Source organism: Anomaloglossus baeobatrachus, chromosome 4 (genome assembly GCF_048569485.1).
Source record: "Anomaloglossus baeobatrachus isolate aAnoBae1 chromosome 4, aAnoBae1.hap1, whole genome shotgun sequence".
NCBI lineage: Eukaryota > Metazoa > Chordata > Amphibia > Anura > Aromobatidae > Anomaloglossus > Anomaloglossus baeobatrachus.
The window spans coordinates 274,371,182-274,389,511 of NC_134356.1; the positions used below are offsets into that span (position 1 = coordinate 274,371,182).

The window sequence follows — 18,330 nt, forward strand, 5'->3', positions numbered from 1 at the left end:
TAAATCCCTGTGGGTAGGACAAAGTGTGCTAAAAAGACTTTTTGAATCTGCTAATGTAGCATCCACGGGGCAAGGGGTTAACGGTTTACTTGTCGCTGGGCCTGGTGATGTCGGGTCTGGGGATGTCACTAGTAGCCCTACCCGGCTTCGTGGCTCCGAGGTTTAAAATAAAGAAGGGCGGGATAATAATGGAGGTTTGTCTCGTGACGCCACCTGCGGTATGCGGCCAGCGATTAGCAGATCCTGCTGTCGCTGTCCTCCGGGGTGGATGGTTGTAGCAGCTAAGATGTTTCTGCTCCCCACAGGTGGAGCGGACCCAGAGAGGATGATGAGAGTTGTAGTGATGGCGGGCACCGAAGCACGGGGCACCACCGCCGGCAAGGACAGGCTGACAGTCTCTGTGAGTTCAAGGTTTCTGTACGCACAGTTCTGGTTTACCTGGGAGATACCAGTCACCGCCGTGATGGGTCCCAGTTGATCCCGAGCAATTCGAGGTCACCACCGGTGATCCCACTGTGAGTCCTTTCTTGTCGGGGTCCCTCCAATCTCTCTGTATGTGGAATATGCAATGGGCTGCGGGTGTTTCCTGCACTCTCCGCAGTCCCTGGAATCCCGTGTAGTAGCTGTAGAGAACCCGGGCTGAGTAGCCTGCTCCAAGCCACGGGTCTTGCAGTGCTCCCATAAGTGTGAAGGTAGAGAGAATGTGCCTGGACCGAAGTCCCGACTGTGCTCCTCATGTCAAGCTGTGTCCGGGGCTAACTGATTGTGTGTGAAGATGCTCCTTCCTTTTCCCCATGTGGTGCCCGCCCCCCCAGGTGGTTGTCCTAGTGACCGGGAATGTCCCATGCTTCGTGATGGCGACCCACCTATCTACCCCAGGCCATCCCCCTGTGAGAAAGCACCTAACTGGTTGTGGTTTGTGAATGTGAGAAACACCAGCAATTAACCTCTCCATACCCGGGATGAGTACAACATATTAAGGGAGATGCAGTATCCTGTGGTGACTAAAGCCTCAGGGGCGCCACGCTAACTTATAATGACGTCCTTAGAGGAGATGAGGGGATTAGAGATCTTCGAGGAGACTCAAGTACCAGGGAAGCGGTTGTCCTGCAAATTGTATACCTAAAATGTTGCTATTGGCAACCCCTTTGGGGGGTCTATTGTGTGCCCGCAAATGATGAAGATATTTGTTTTATACTGCAAAGTAAAGTTCGGTGACAAAAAGAATCTTGCAAGTGTCTGTGTCAATGTGTCAGCAAGTAAGTGGACTTTTGTTGCTTTATTATACAGGAGTGGCGACTGAGGCGTGAGGTGTTAATATCGGGCTGCGCTGTGGCCTAGACGCCTCTACTATGACTACAATGGTCCCCGTTTGCCCCTGCCAACAATAACATGGTAGTGTCAGACAGCAGTCCCATCTCCATTTGTATCACTGTGAAATCACAGCTTCCTCAGGGGAGGTACATAAAAATGAAAGAAAGGGAATCATTAAATAACATGTATAATTTGATAATTAGATAACGGTGGAAGCGGCATACGGACAAGGGAGAGAAAATATTCAGATATGCAGGAAGTCCCAACACATAGGACAATGCATGTGTTGTCGTCAAAATAGGTAGTTTGAGAGCAGAGGATTATGCCAGTACCACTGACTGTGCATGCACCCACCAGCAGCATATATCTGGAAACAGAGATTCATACACATATAGAGAAAGTCCAGCACATCGACACATGCGCTGTAGTGAAGATAGGTAGTTTGAGGATAGATTTTGCCGTTAACGGCGACTACGCATGTGCTCCCCTCTGAATATCTGTGACAAGCCCAAGGCTCAGTATAGTAATATGGAGAAATGAACTCACGCACATGCACAGTGATATCAGCCCTCAAGAGGCCAAGTAATGTACGAAACATATGGCGGCAGGTGATTAGTCATATTTTGCATGCATTGACTGGCCGGTCATAGAGTTAAAGGAGTGACTGTAAAAGCATGGAGACAGCGACACTTATAGAAGTAGATAAATAAGCTCAATAGTAAAATCTGATAAAGATTAAAAAAAAAAAAAAAAAAATAATCTTGAAGATATACTTACTTAAAGGGAACGAGCAGTTTTGGGTGCATATTGCTGATCCCTGCCTAACCGATCCTGTATACACTAGCATACTTGTAGATAAAGGGATCTTTAGAAAAAGTATTTCTAAAGATCTTTTATCGTATACTAATGAGCGAGGGGACTAGTCCCCTAGGTGTTAGTTCCCCCTTGCTAGTCAGCTCCATTAGTATGTTAGCATTCCCCTGTGGGTGTGCTAACATGCTATTGATATGCTGCTTCAGAGGATGATCTCACTCACCTCTCCGCTGCCATCGCGTCCGATGGGGGATTTCAACTCAGTGGGCATGACCCTGGAGTTTGGGTCATGCACACTATGAAGCCGGGTGTACGCATCAAACTCCGGGTTCATGCGCACTGAGCTGAAATCCAGCGTCGGACGCGATGGCAGCGGAGAGGTGAGATCATCCTGTGACACTGCAAAGTCATTAGCATGTTAGCACACCCACAGGGGAGTACTAACATGCTAATGGAGCCGACTGGCCGACGAACTAACGCCCAGGACACTAGTCCCACTCGCTCATTAGCATACGGTAAAAGATCTTTAGAAATACTTTTTCAAAAGATCTCTTTATCTATGCTATACAAGGATGGTTAGCCAGGGATTAGCAATATGCACCCAGAACTGCTTGTGGTTTTGGGTGCTTATTGGACCTGACAGGTTCACTTTAATAGTGGATCATATCCATGCTTTTTTTCGGAGCTCCTCTCAGCTAATATATGACCTCAGACCACATCAGAGTTGAATGTACTGGGAAACCAAAAGCCTGTCAAAGCCAAATGGTGCAAAATTACTAAGTAGAAACAACTGCAAAACTAATTTTTAGCCCCAAATACAAACATTTCACTTAGAAAAAAACCCCAAACGGATGCAGTGTACAGCTGGTTGTTAGTCAGAGTGCTGTGGCATGCTCACAACTGGCACACAGTGCTGACATGCCTGAATGACTTGAAACCAGTGGCTCCCTAGAGAAATGAAGTTAATTTTCTCCCAGGAGCTGCACTTTCAGTACAGGAAGCGGGCGCCTCAGAACACTATAACCTGAAGATTTATCTTACATTGGATAATGCTATTATCCTTTAGATATAAATGGTTCCCTTTAATGTAATGACTTTTTTTAACCACATTGTTTTTATATGATATATATATATATATATATATATCAACAAAAAACTGAGCTGTAACATAAAATCAGTAAACATGATGCATCATTACATGCATGTAAAGCGCAGCCTCTAGACAAGAAAAAACCCAAAGAGAAAAATTGTATGAAAAATACCCTGAATATCAATAGATAAAATGCAAGTGCTTAATAACAGTATATACATTTTTGCAAAACGGTGAGAAGCCATCCCACCTCGTCACGGTGTACCCATCTGGGATGGTCCCTAACCAACTAAAAGTTAAAACCATTATATATACCTGACTTGTGTCATATCAAAACTCCAATGTAAATGGTAACAACAAGTGGTCAGCTGGGTCCCATATTAAATACAGAGCAAAGTGTGAAGCAAATTAATTGTTTAGCCTCAGTATAGGGAGGGCTGCGCCCCCAACTTGCACAAAAGCAAGTGAGCAGACAAAAAACAACAAAATAAATGACTTTTCTAACCACATTGTTTTATATATATATATATATATATATAGATATATATATATATATATATATATATAGATATATATATATATATATATAGATATACATATATATACATAGATATACGGTATATAAATTTAAATTTTTTTTTCACACACATACAAATATACACACACACACACATTTTATATATATATATATATATATATATATATATATATATATATAATATATGTGTGTGTATTTGTGTGTGTGTGTATGTGAAAAAAAAATTTAAATTTGTATTTCAAATGCATTTTGTGTCTATAGATTTTGTGCAGACCCATGTGTCCCCATAGTAACAGTCTACAAATATAGCCCAAATCTTCTAAGGGTGCGTGCCCACAATCAGTGTTTGCTGCGTTTTGGACGCAGCAAGCTTCAGCTGCGTCCAAAACGCAGCGTTGTACAGTACAAGCACAGTGGATGGGATTTCTAGAAATTCCGTGCCCTCTGTGCTTGTTTTTTCCGCAGTAAGCACTGTCCTTTGGTGCGTCTTTCCAGACCGCAACATGTCAATTGTTTTCTGCTGATTCAAATGCGTCCTCCATAGGAAGAACACAAGCGAAAGACCGCAGCGCACTGACCCTTGGTTGTGGGTACAAGCAGCTGCGTTCTCCTGCGGAGGAGACTCATGGCCCCGCAGGTCAGGACCCGCTGCGTCCAGAACACAGTGAGTCCTGATCGTGGGCAATATACCCTAATACTCCTTTCCATTTTTCCTTTCGCCTGCATTTTGCAAACATGTATTACTTAGGAGACAACATTTTCTGTCTCTAGATTTTCTGTGGTCCTAAGATGTCAATTAGGACGATTTGTAAAGTTTCTTCATTTGGTACACATAAACAATGGTTACAAAGGTGGACATAGCAAAAACTGGCAACTTTTGACATGGTGACAGGTCCTGTTTGAAGGCTCTTATCCTGCTGCTCCACAGAGTACTGTAGTTATAAACCCATATGGATTCTAATATTCGGATTGGGCCTTTATATTTTGTGCTAATTTTAATGGTGTTTATCACAGGACAATTATGCAGAGCAGTTTAACATAACACTCTTTGTAAACACCATAATAAAAGATAAATAAAGCCACGTGCATACGTTCAGTATTTGGTGAGTTTTTACCTCAGTATCTGTAAGGCCACGTGCACACGTTTAGTATTTGGTGAGTTTTTACCTCAGTATCTGTAAGGCCACGTGCATACGTTCAGTATTTGGTGAGTTTTTACCTCAGTATCTGTAAGGCCACGTGCATACGTTCAGTATTTGGTGAGTTTTTACCTCAGTATCTGTAAGGCCACGTGCATACGTTCAGTATTTGGTGAGTTTTTACCTCAGTATCTGTAAGGCCACGTGCATACGTTCAGTATTTGGTGAGTTTTTACCTCAGTATCTGTAAGGCTATGTGCGCACTTAGCGTTCTGTCCCTGCAGACATTTCTGCAGCGATTTGAACAGCACACGTGCGCTTCAAATCGCTGCAGAAAGAGTCCGTAATGAAAAAAAAAAAAGTCGATTTCATGCGCTCTGAGTGCAGCCCCTCCCATAGACAGAACAGGGACTGCAGGCAGAGCGCAGGAAAGAAGTGACATGTCACTTCTTAGAACGCGCGCTTCGGGCAGCAGCCGGAGCGCTGCGCTCTAATATGCCACGTGCGCACGTCTCCTGCATAATCTTCATAGATTATGCTGGGGACGCAGGACGCATGCAGTTACGCTGCGGTGCAGATCGCAGCGTAACTGCATGCAAATATGCAACGTGCGCACATAGCCTAAGCCCACGCGCACACGTTCAGTATTTGGTGAGTTTTTACCTCAGTATCTGTAAGGCCACTTGCACATATTGAGTATTTGGTGACTTTTTTACCTCAGTATTTGTAAGGCCACGTGCACACATTGAATCTTTGGTGAGTTTTTTACCTCCGTATTTGAGCCAAAAACAGGAGTGGAACAATCAGATGAAAAGTATAATAAATACAGAGGTGGTGCACCTTACCCACTCCTGGCTTTGGCTTACAAATACTGAGGTAAAAATTCATGACATCTTCGATGTATGCACGTTGCCTTACAGATACTGAGGTAAAATCTCACCAAATATTCAATGTGTGCTCATGGCCTAAGAAGGCCCATACCTCTGCAACTGTATGGCGGATTTAAATAAAAAGTTGAATACTCAGGGGTCAGCTGGGATAAAAAAAAGAGCATAACTGGCCATTTCTGACCTGGTGACAGGCCCTCTTTAATGCCATGTGATAATAGAGTCCATCTACCTCAGTTTATCCTTATCACAACGAGTATGTTGTGAAGTTTTATTCACATAGACTTAAGTGTGGAAATTCTTTTTTTTTATTTTACATTTGTATGGATAATATATACAGTTAGGTCCAGAAATATTTGGACAGTGACACAATTTTCGCGAGTTGGGCTCTGCGTGCCACCACATTGGATTTGAAATGAAACCTCTACAACAGAATTCAAGTGCAGGTTGTAACGTTTAATTTGAAGGTTTGAACAAAAATATCTGATAGAAATTGTAGGAATTGTACACATTTCTTTACAAACACGCCACATTTTAGGAGGTCAAAAGTAATTGGACAAATAAACCAAACCCAAACAAAATATTTTTATTTTCAATATTTTGTTGCAAATCCTTTGGAGGCAATCACTGCCTTAAGTCTGGAACCCATGGACATCACCAAACGCTGGGTTTCCTCCTTCTTAATGCTTTGCCAGGCCTTTACAGCCGCAGCCTTCAGGTCTTGCTTGTTTGTGGGTCTTTCCGTCTTAAGTCTGGATTTGAGCAAGTGAAATGCATGCTCAATTGGGTTAAGATCTGGTGATTGACTTGGCCATTGCAGAATGTTCCACTTTTTTGCACTCATGAACTCCTGGGTAGCTTTGGCTGTATGCTTGGGGTCATTGTCCATCTGTACTATGAAGCGCCGTCCGATCAACTTTGCGGCATTTGGCTGAATCTGGGCTGAAAGTATATCCCGGTACACTTCAGAATTCATCCGGCTACTCTTGTCTGCTGTTATGTCATCAATAAACACAAGTGACCCAGTGCCATTGAAAGCCATGCATGCCCATGCCATCACGTTCCCTCCACCATGTTTTACAGAGGATGTGGTGTGCCTTGGATCATGTGCCGTTCCCTTTCTTCTCCAAACTTTTTTCTTCCCATCATTCTGGTACAGGTTGATCTTTGGATTTTTTTTCTTTTTTTTCAGCCTCAGGATGTTCTGCTTCACCTCAATTGAGAGTTCCTTAGACCGCATGTTGTCTGGTCACAGCAACAGCTTCCAGATGCAAAACCACACACCTGTAATCAACCCCAGACCTTTTAACTACTTCATTGATTACAGGTTAACGAGGGAGACGCCTTCAGAGTTAATTGCAGCCCTTAGAGTCCCTTGTCCAATTACTTTTGGTCCCTTGAAAAAGAGGAGGCTATGCATTACAGAGCTATGATTCCTAAACCCTTTCTCCGATTTGGATGTGAAAACTCTCATATTGCAGCTGGGAGTGTGCACTTTCAGCCCATATTATATATATAATTGTATTTCTGAACATGTTTTTGTAAACAGCTAAAATAACAAAACTTGTGTCACTGTCCAAATATTTCTGGCCCTGACTGTACCCGCGATATGATAATCACCTTTAGTGCAATGTCAGGGAAACGGCAGAACCTTTCTGTACAGCAGAGTCAGTCTGCGGCACTGGACCCTGCCAGCTTCATGTCTACATTGCCAGCAGAATTTATCACCTAAATAAAGTGAAATTTGCAATTTCCACATCTTTTTAGCTGTGAGCAAGCCTTTTTCCACCATTTGCAGTTTTGTGAAGGTAAATTCTGGTGCATTTGCTTTAACATTTTTAAATGATGAATAAAAGCTCTAAATAATTAGTAGCTGTGGCGCCCCTGAGGCTTCCGTCGCCACAGAGATATTGCACCTCAGCCAGAGGTGTGATATCCCATCCTGGGTAAGATTGGGGTCACCTACCGGTCCACAGACTAAACTTGCACACACCAATTGGTAGGCATACACTGGGTCAGGGATAGTGGCAGCAACCGCCATAGATGTATTCATGGGGCCGTAAGTCCCACCGTAAGTCCCATTTCTGGTCCCAATAGTGTGGGTGGGGCCTAGTCAGTGGGTGTGTGGGAGGAGTCAGCAAGTGTGGCTAGACAAGGGAACCAGGAAGTTCAAGTTCAGTCAAGTCTGGAGATGGAGACGGAGGTAGTTACCTCAGGAGAGTGAAGGAGTAAAAGTCTGAAGAGAAAGAGACCGAAGGAAGTTCCTAGTGGAGATCCTGGGGTCTAGTTAGGCCCAGGTGACACCGAAGAAAGAAAGGATTCCAGGGCCACGGAAAGGCATATTGGCTCGTGGCCTGTTCCACTGAAAGATCAGGTGGAGGAATCTGGCTGCATTCGGGGACGGTCCCCAGACAGAGGGAAGAAAGACAATTCCTCAAAAGTAACACCGAGAGGCCTGGGGTGGTTGCAAGCGCCCAGGGCCACAACCTGCCACAGATCCCCTGTGAAGGGGGCAAGATACAACTGCGGTTAGCTCCCTTTGTTCAGGCCCTGTGGTGGAGGCCAAGACCAGCACAGCTACAACGGTCAAGGCTAGGAAGTCAGTCAGGAAAGAGACACAGGAGGGGTGCACCGGTATTGACCTCTGAACTACCTGGGATCGGCGGAGGCACCTGACAGTGGATCCCAGCATACTGTGGGCAACTGGTTTGCTAGCACCTGGACTCAGAAAACAGTGAGTAAAAGACCTTGACTGCAAGCCCTGTGTCGTCTGATTCATTCTGCACCTCAACCATAGAACCTACAAAGTACCAAAGGTTGCCCCGGGGTACTCTCTCTACCTGTGGAGAGCAAGCAACATCTCAGCTGCTATAACATCGGCCCCAGAGGTCCCTTCCAGCAGCTGCGGCCCTAAAGAGCTGCAATTTACCACAGGTGGCGTTACGAATCTTTCATAAACTTTATTATAATCATCACCCCCACAGCCGCCATATTAATTGACTCCACCAGGGTCACAGAGTCGGGCCCCGCCACCGCTGACTACCCCGGACTAGTCCGGGCTGACACAGAGTCACCTAAGGCCCTGGGGTGGGCGAGTCATAGCTCTATTTCATAAAGGCCTAATAGCAGTTCCTTGCATAGCTAATATTAGGAGCATACTAGTAAAATAGTGCAGCAACGTCCCTGTCAGCAGATAACATAAGTTTTTTTGATCGTCTGTGGTCTAGATCTAATTCAGACTGTAGACTGCCCTCTTCCGTAGCCTGTAGTCTGCAGTTGTAGAATAATTCATGGAGTCTGATTTTCGTGCATCTGTACTAATAGAATACACTGACTGATTAAAGGGAACCTGTCAGGTCCCAAAACATTATTAACCTGCCGATATGGGGCTAATCTGCAGGTTAATAGCGTTCAAAAGCTGCTGGCCACCACACTGAAAGCCCGGCTACCTAAAGGAAATAGTCTATTCCTCCCTGCAGCCTCTGGCTTTCAGTCATAGAGGCGTGGTTGGCACAGCTTCAGTCACCGTACAGGAGATAGTCGGCTTTAACCGCCCCTTTGATCTGATGGACAGCTAGCTCTGTACTGATAGACTGCTGAGGCGGCTGTCTGTCAGTGCCAGTGTGCAATTACAGCCACCACTTACTAGCTACTGTGAACATTGTTGCCAATCATCCAGAAATTTTTGGATAGTATGTAAAAATACTTTCTTTCTTTGATTTGTTTTTTTTTTTGTTGCTCAAGAACCTTGTACAGATCATTGTGACTGCGTTTATTTTATAGTTTACATTGATACTGCTGTCTTCTTATCAAGCATTATGCGATTAAACGTATCACATTTCATTTTATGATTTGGTATGTCTTTCCAACGTAAAAAAAATGTCTGTCCGGTTTTTTTTTTCCTAAGCTGCCCAGAAAGAAAAAAAAAAGTCAACCTATTCCAGCACGTAGCTTGATAACTCAATTATCTGGTGGTCCGTCTTGTCTCTGAAGATGGATACTATAATCCAGTCTCAGGCCAAGTTCAAACCACTGTATTTTCAGTTCTGAGTTCTGTTCGTGAAAAAACTGACAGCACTCCCTCGGACCAATATTATTCAATTGGACCGTTAAGATATGCGATTTTTTTTTTTTGTCCACAGACCAGATTTGTGTGTGAAAAAGAAAAATCACAACATGCACTACCCAAAAATTTGTCTTTTTTTTTTTTTTTTTTTTTTTACACAGACTTGGATGGATGGCTTATAACTGTTAATGAAAAAAAGGGTGGCTATATTGGTCAATTTATCTTTTTATGTAAAAAGTGTATTTTTGAGTTATTTTTTTATTATTCTCATTTTAACAAATGAAAATAAACCATTCCGATGGGAATTTTTTTTTTTTTGTTTCATTTAGTAGCATAATAATTCTACAGACTAATAACTGTCCAATAATCTTGCACACTAATATTTTCCTAAGAAATCTCACTTTTAGGGTATGTGCGCATGTTGCGTTCTGCCCTGACAAATATTCCACAGCATTTTGGATGCATTTTGAATGCAGAATGGATGTATTTTTGACAGTGCATTCCCACTCGGCTCTGCTACATCTCCATAGAGCCGAGTGGGAATGCACTATCTGTCTAGCTAGCTCCTAGACAGACCACGTGATCAGAATGAACTCTGATGAACTTCACCCGACTTCATTGTCATCGTGCAGCTCTGTCTTTCTACCGCGGCCTGATTTGTGGTCACCGGTGAAGGACTCACCGGTGACCGCAATTCCCCTGAGTGACTTAAGTGAGTCACGCGATCAGCTTACCCGCGGCCAGCTGGAGTCCTCCTCCCGATCACTGCAAATCACCTGAGTGAAGGCACCGCTGATCGCGGGTCTCATTTCAGTCACTCGGGTGACTTGCTGTCACAGTTGGAGGACTCCAGCTACGGCCGCCTGCGGGTCACCTGAGTGACTGAAGTGAGCTGTGCGATCAGCGGTGTTGTCACTCAGGTTACCCGCTGCCACAGCTGTAGTCCTCCACCTGACCGTGGGTAACCTGAGTGATGTCATCGCTGACAGCGCGACTCACTTCAGTTGCTGCGTGGAGCTGACAGAGAGCAGTCGTGCTCTACGGCCGCTCCTGTCAGCTTCCAATGTAGCAGAGCTGGATGCGTCGTGGGACCTCTGTGGATTATGCCGGACCTGGAGGGCTGTTTGGGAATTTTAATAAAGTAGTGAAAGAGGGTGATCCTTTTTTTATCTTTTATTCCAAATAAAGGATTTTTTCGGGTGTGTTTATTTTCTTTAACTTACAGGTTAGTCATGGGGGCTGTCTCATGCCTGCCATGATTAACCTAGGACTTAGTGGCAGCTATGGGCTGCCATTAACTCCTTATTACCCCGATTGCAACCGCACCACGGCAATTCGGGGTGAGCCATGTAGAGTCCCAGGACTGTCGCATCTAATGGCTGTGGCAATTCCGGGCGGCTGCTGGCTGATATTTGAGGCTGGGGAGCTCCCCATAATGTGGGGCTCCCCATCCTGAGAATACCAGCCTTCAGCCATGTAGCTTTATTCTGGATGGTATCAAAATTGGGGGGGGGAGGTGGGGGACCGTACGTCGTCGTTTTTTTTTTTTATTTATTTTACTGCACAATATAGACCCGCCCACCGGCAGCTGTGATTGATTGCAGTGAGACAGCGGTTACTCAGTGTGGGGGCTCATCTGAATGCAACCAATCATAGGCCCCGGTGGGCGGGGGAAGCAGGGAATATGAGATGGAATAATGAGCGGCAGGCATTTTCAAAAGCAGCAGAAGCCTCCAGTCAGTATGACAGCTGTGCCGTGCCAGTGATTGGTGAGTATGAAAGAGAGAGGAAGAGACCGACTGACCAACAGAGAGAGACCGACAGAGAGAGAGAGATCGACATCGATTTCAATGGGTGGAAAATGCATCCAAAACGCACAAAAGAAGTGACATGTTGCTTTTTAGAACGCATTTTGGCAAAATATTTCAGCAGCCAAAACTCTGCATTTTAAAACGCAACGTGCGGATGGAATTTGCACAATCTTCATAGATTGTTCTGAGGACGCATGCATTTACGCCGCAATGCAAAACGCAGCGTAAACGCATGAAAAAATACAGCGTGCGCACACAGCCTTACATTATTACATTTTCAGGTTTATTACATTTTTGGATTGACAGACAGCATTGTAGTTTTTCAATAATAAAATTAGTCATCAAAAATGCAAATTGCCTAATAATTGTGCACACAGTGTATGTAGTAGGACATTAACAGTGCAAAGATTTTCTTAGCAAATTCCTAATATACATTGGTAAATGTTACTTTGCATGTTCTATAAAAATATTATTATGTTTCTAGATTTATTGGCGATCCAGAAGCCGATCAAGAAGAGAATTTCTGGTCTCAAGCACTGGAAGACTTAGAAACCTGCGGACAGTCAGGAATTCTCAGAGAGCTGGAGGTATTACATGAACCCTGGTGAATAAAATCCAAAGTTGTTGTGTTATTTAGATAACATCCTTTTATTATTTTCACAGGGGAAAGCAGACAGTCAAAAATGTTCTAGGAACATGATTCTTTTGGTATAAATTTTCTGCGTGTTGCTTACAGTGTGTTGATCTAGCCTTTTGCTTGTCATGGCTGGAGTGCAGTGTGTGCAAGTGGAATTCAGCATGTAGATACATAGCTTGTTACTGCATACCCTCATGTAAGAAACCAAACCGATGTGTTTACTTTGTGTACGTAGTAAATGTACTTAATCAAATTTTTAGATATGAGGCAAAAACAATTGAAAGTTTTATTCCATAAATAATTTAGCCTGCTAGTGCCAAGTTACAGAGGACTTATACTGGACTATGCAGGTCCGGCTTTGACTATAGGAAACAGTGGATATAAAAGTCTATTCACCCCTGTTAAAATGCCAGGTAAAACAAAATTGTACCAAAAAGAATCATTTTACAGCATTTTCCATCTTTGTTATTCATAATCCGTACAAATAGACCCTTCAGGTCACGCATAGATGCCCAATTGGTATCAGATCTATGCCATTCCGAAATTTAAGAACGGCGGCAGCTATAGGCATAGAAGTGGTGTCTAGGTATAGTAAAGTATCCATGCGCTACGCAATGAAACCACCTATAGCGCCACCTGGCGGAAAAGAACGGAGTTAGCATTTTTATCTCAAAAACGGAACGAGATGGAGAAAAAAAGTGAATTACAAAGTTATAAGGCATCATCATCAATTCAATACGAATCGACACCTTGCATACAGAAATGCTATGATTAGAACGTGTAAAACTCACAAGGCTGCGGACGTGAAGCGGTCTCATGGAGACCTTCCTACAAGTCATTGGGTATGGTGGCCGCGTGGAGTGGCCTCCACGCTCACCTGACCTGACCCCATTGGACTTCTTTCTGTGAGGTCACATCAAACAGCAGGTGTATGCGACCCTCCACCAATATTGCACAACCTACGATGTATGACAGATGCTTGTGCAAACGTGTCACCTACCACAATGTGCAGCAAGATACAGTATGCTGTCCAGATGTGCATTGCAGCTGATTGTGGCCACTTTGAGCATCAAAAGTTAAATGAGCGCCATATCCGTGACCAGCATTCAGTGGTTTTTTTTGGGGTGGGGAGGGGGGGGTGTCATGGGTTTCATACCATATGTAATATACAATTTGGAATTCCCTTTGTCCTGACTAAAGATCCAGTTCATCTTCTGAAAAACAAGAAAAAAAAAAAACTAATGCTGCCTCTACAGTGTTTCACTGTATGGTTGATATTTTGGTGATGTATGCAGTACCTTTTGGAACTATGGCCAAAAAGTTTCACCTTGATCTCATCACGTTCTCCCATCTGATTTTCGCACCCATGATGTAGATTTTGGTTGAAAATATCCAGACTTGGATGTTTTTCTTTGTACGAGAAGGCTTTAATCTTGGCAGCTTTTCCGCCCTCCAGACATATGAAGTATACAGGGCATTGTTCTCACATACAGTACACAACTTACATTTGCTAGAAAATCCTACAGCTCCTTTAATGTTGTAATAGATCTCTTGGCCCACTTTCTTGGTTTTTTTCATTAATTTTTTTATGGAAATCCAGTTCTAGATAGTGGAATTGTTATGCCAAATTAAGTCACTTCTTGATGACCATCTTTAGAGTGTTCTATTGTATATCTAATGTCTTGTAAAGGCTTTGTGTCTTTCTAACAGGTAACGTTAAACACTACGAACCCTTTGCTGTGTTGTAAGCGGTTTATGGATCATTGCTTTTACCATAAAATGCAAATAAGAAAATATATGTAGTTAATTTGAATCATTTTAAATGTAGGCTGCTGTGTACGGACTACAATTTAACATGAGTTTAAATGTGATTGGCTAATTCTGAACAGAACCACATCCCCAGTTATAAGAGGGTGTTCACACTAAAAAAAAAAAAAAAACTAGATTACTGTGGTTTCATATTTTATTTTCCCCTTTGTTTCTCAATGGATTTGTACAGATTATGGGAGACATTAACCCCTTCATGACCGATGCTGTGCCACTGCTTTTGATACGAGCTCACATGCTGAGATTGCATCTTTCCCCACACTTGATGGCTATTTTAATCAGCCACCAAGTGTCTCTAAAAGCTGCAGTGGCAAAACACAGTGACATTAAGGGAATCTTTCATCAGGTTTTTAACAACTAATCTGAGGGCAGCATAATGTAGAGGCAGAGATCCTGATTTCATTGTTTTACTTACTGGGCTGCTTAGTGTAGTTTTGCTAGAGTATCTTTAATGACTACTTGGCGTACTGTCAGATAGTGCAGCATATTCCTGAGCTCTGTATAAAGCCGGCGTCACACTTGCGATTGACTTGCACGAGTGCAATGTGAGAAAATCTCATGACAGCCGGGTGTCAGCTGATGATCCCTGTGCCTGTCATCATTATCCTCCTGTGAATGCCGGCCTGTGGCATTTTTGCTATACAGTGGAACCTTGCTTAACGAGAACAATCCGTTCTGGGATTGTGTTTGTTAATCAAGTTACTCGTTCAGCAGAGCAAGATTTCCCATAGGAAATCATTGCAATGCTGACAATTCGTTCCATAATGTGCTAAATGTCCCATCCTGGTCCCCTATTCTATCATTCCACACATGCACAAACGCACACAAATACACACAAGCACACATACATATTATATGCTCACCTTACCCTCCGTTCCGTTCCATCGCCGGTCTCCTGGGACTTGCTGTTCTCTGCTGCGGGCCGTGTATTGGGTAATCATAACGACGAGGACGGAACTTCCTGCCAGAGTGCTGACATCAAAGGCAGAGCCGCTTGCCTCTGATTGGCCAGCGCGCTGCCTTTGAGTAGCGGTGACAGGAACCAGGAAGTTCCTGCTTCGTCGCTATGGATGCCTGGAGTGGAGCGGCGCGGCGCACTACAGGACCCAGGAGACCGGCGATGAAAATGAAGGTACACATTATATGCTCACCTTACCTTCCATTCCACCGCCGGCCTCATGGTACTTGTAGTTCGCCGCGATGTACCCAGGAACTACAAGAACCATGAGGCCGGTGGTGGAACGGAAGGTAAGGTGAGCATAATACTGTATGTGCGTGCGTGCGTGTGTGTTTTTGTGCGTACATGTGTGTGTTTGTGTGGACTGCAAGTGCGGGTTAGAGCGCGGTGGATGTACGGAACCGGAAGTGTGTGCAGTAAGGATTTTGCTCGCACAGCAAAGCTTTCTCGTAAAGCGGGTTACAAATTTACAGAAAGCTTTGCTTGTTAAGCGAAATTCTCGTTAAGTGGGTTACTCGTTAAGCGAGGTACCACTGTACAGAGCAGTACTGATCGCATCTTTAAGTCCCCTAAGTAGACTAGTAAATACAGTAAAAGTATAAAAAAAAATTTAAAAAAAGGAAAAAAAAAATTCAAATCACACATCCTTTTGCCCCATTAAAAATAAAAAACAAAAACACACATTTGGTATTGTCGCATTCAGAAACGTCCAATCAAAATGTAGAATAAATTAATGTGATCGGTAAACAGCGCAACAATAAAAAAAAAAAAAATCTAAATCCCAGAATTACGTTTTTTTTTGTCTCTGCAACATTACAATAAAAGGAGATCAGAACATTGATACTCCACAATGGTATCAGTAAAACCTTCAGCTAAGCGCACAAAAAATAAGCCCTCACACAGCCCTAGATTCCAGAAAAAGGAAAATGTTCCGGGTCTTTGAAAATGGCAACAAAAGCAAAACATTGTGGAATTGCACTTTTTTTTGCGATTTCACCTCACTTGGAATTTTTTTTTCCCATTTTCCAGTGTCATTCAAACGTACAACTAGGCTTGGAAAGGACAAGACCTCATTCTGTTATGTTGATTAAAAACATCATGGATACTGAAAGACTGGAAGGAAAAAACTCAGTCACCAGGGAGTGAAGGGGTTAAAGGTGCAGAAAAATCTAAAATTGTTCTTGGTGTGATTTTTTTTTTTTTGTTTAAGAGTAGAGAAACCTGGTATTTTAACAGGGGTGTGTAGACATTTTAAATCCACTATGTTTACTATGTGTATATGTGTATATTGAGAAAGATTCACACAGTTATTATTTTTATTTTTTTAACTTAAAACATTCCTACATCCCTTGCAACCATTATTTGGTGTTGACCATATGCATAAAATACAGGCACCAAGGGTGCCAACAATGACGTGGTATAAAGTTATAAAAGTGTTTACTATATCTACCTTAGTGCCCCAGTAATTAGTTATGCGGTAGTTCTCATAATTGATCTTCAGGACTGCATTGGTGCGCTCCATATTGAGAGTCCAGATCAGTTGTTGTGCTGCTTGCCTAAACTGAGCACACTGATACCACTAAGTTGCCTTTACAGTATTGGAGGACCACATGGATACTTAAAGAGAACTTGTCAGGTCCCCTATGCCCTCCAACCCAGCAGCATTGATACCTGTATGCCTAACCAGCCCTGTATAACGCTATTCACCAATATGAATTTTTTAAAGAAAAGACATATAAACCTGTTTGTCCCTGTGCTAATCAGGGCCTAGACTAGTCGCAGGGTGTTATTTCTCTTGACTAGTCGGCCCTTTTGCCATGTTATCTTGCCTCTGTGGGCGCAATAATATGATTTCCACAGGTCTGCTACACCGCAACTCCTGGAAATCTCGTGTATGTGTGCGGCTCATATCAGCTGTGTCGGTGCGCCGCAGGAGGAGGGTGGACACTTCCTGGCTTTATTAGGTGCACTCTGCATAACTGGAAATTTAGAAGATGTGTGCGTGAGCCATAACCTGAACTTAGTGATGTGCAGTGCACCTAATGAAGCAGGTAAGTGTCCACCCTGCTTCTGAGGAGCACTGACACAGCTGATATGAGCCGCACACAAATGCAAGATGTCCATGAGCTTGCTGTGACGCCAGCTTGATCATCATGTTATCATGCCCACAGGGGCGTGAAAAAAAAGGTAAAAGGGATGACTAGTCTGGCAAACAATACTCCTGCAACTAGTCCAGATACTAATTAGCATGGGGGACAGCAAGGTTAAGTTGCTTTTTTAAACCTTCATATTAGTAAATCGCATTATACAGGGCTGGTTAGGGAGGGAGTTTGGGCATACAGATATCAATACTGCTGGGTTGGAGGGCAGAGGGGACCTGACAGGTTCCCTTTAAGCTTGTATGTGCTGCTCTCCTGGCCTAGAATATTGGTCACCACTCATAGAATGTACCTGTGGCTGGAAACACGCAACGAGCTGTAAACAAAATGAAAAATCACTCCATTCTAGAGTACGGAGAGGATTTTTAATAAACTAATTACTTTTTTTTTATGAGGATCGCCTTTAAACTTGGGGGAAAATCCCTAATATGGGATGATTATAATAGATGAGGAACCTGGAGAAAAAAAGTAGTCTGTGTTATGTACATTTGAAACACAACCCCACCTGCTCCCCCATATAAATTACATTTCTGTTGGTTCAGCCTGAAGATATTGGCATAACTGGAAGATAATCTGATGTATTTGGGGGGGGGGCCTCCCCATTGTTCCAACAAACCATTACAAAAAGTGAAAAGAAGGACCTAGCAGCCTGAATTTCAACCTCACATTCTTGGCTTCGACACTAGTTTATCTCTAGGGAGAAGTAATTTTCCAACACAGAATACATACATGTTATAACACGCCATGTTTATAGGGGTCAAAGAGGGTGGTAAGATTGCTGGCAACTATTTATATGTATGGATTATATAACTGACTTTACAAACATTTAGCTGCACCTATTTTACCATTCATCTGAAAACTACACTGATTTTTAGTTGCAGAAACATCTGCAAAAAGAAACCTGTAGTGTGAAAAATTCACCCTAGTCCTTCCAAATTATCGGCTGTCCACAGCAATCTACCATCTCCAGCAGTCCCATAGAAGTGATTGGAGGGGAGGTGCACATGCACAGTTATCACTACATTACACCTTACTAGTTCAGACCACCATTCACCTTATCGCCTCTCACCCATCAGCAAGTTATCGACCAT

General features: G+C 43.2%; 1 protein-coding gene across 16 annotated transcripts in view; it reads left to right on the forward strand.

The window, feature by feature from the left end:
- Positions 1-18,330, forward strand: part of GRIP1 (glutamate receptor interacting protein 1) — an 809,174-nt gene that overhangs the window by 784,048 nt on the left and 6,796 nt on the right. For 11 of the 16 annotated variants that reach the window (XM_075344840.1, XM_075344832.1, XM_075344833.1 and 8 more), the window contains 2 exons: positions 12,143-12,245; positions 12,322-12,366. In XM_075344840.1, the coding sequence (XP_075200955.1) occupies positions 12,143-12,245; positions 12,322-12,366 (148 nt within the window). The remainder of the gene's footprint in view (positions 1-12,142; positions 12,246-12,321; positions 12,367-18,330) is intronic. The other 5 variants (XM_075344836.1, XM_075344837.1, XM_075344846.1 and 2 more) reach the window with 1 other exon arrangement.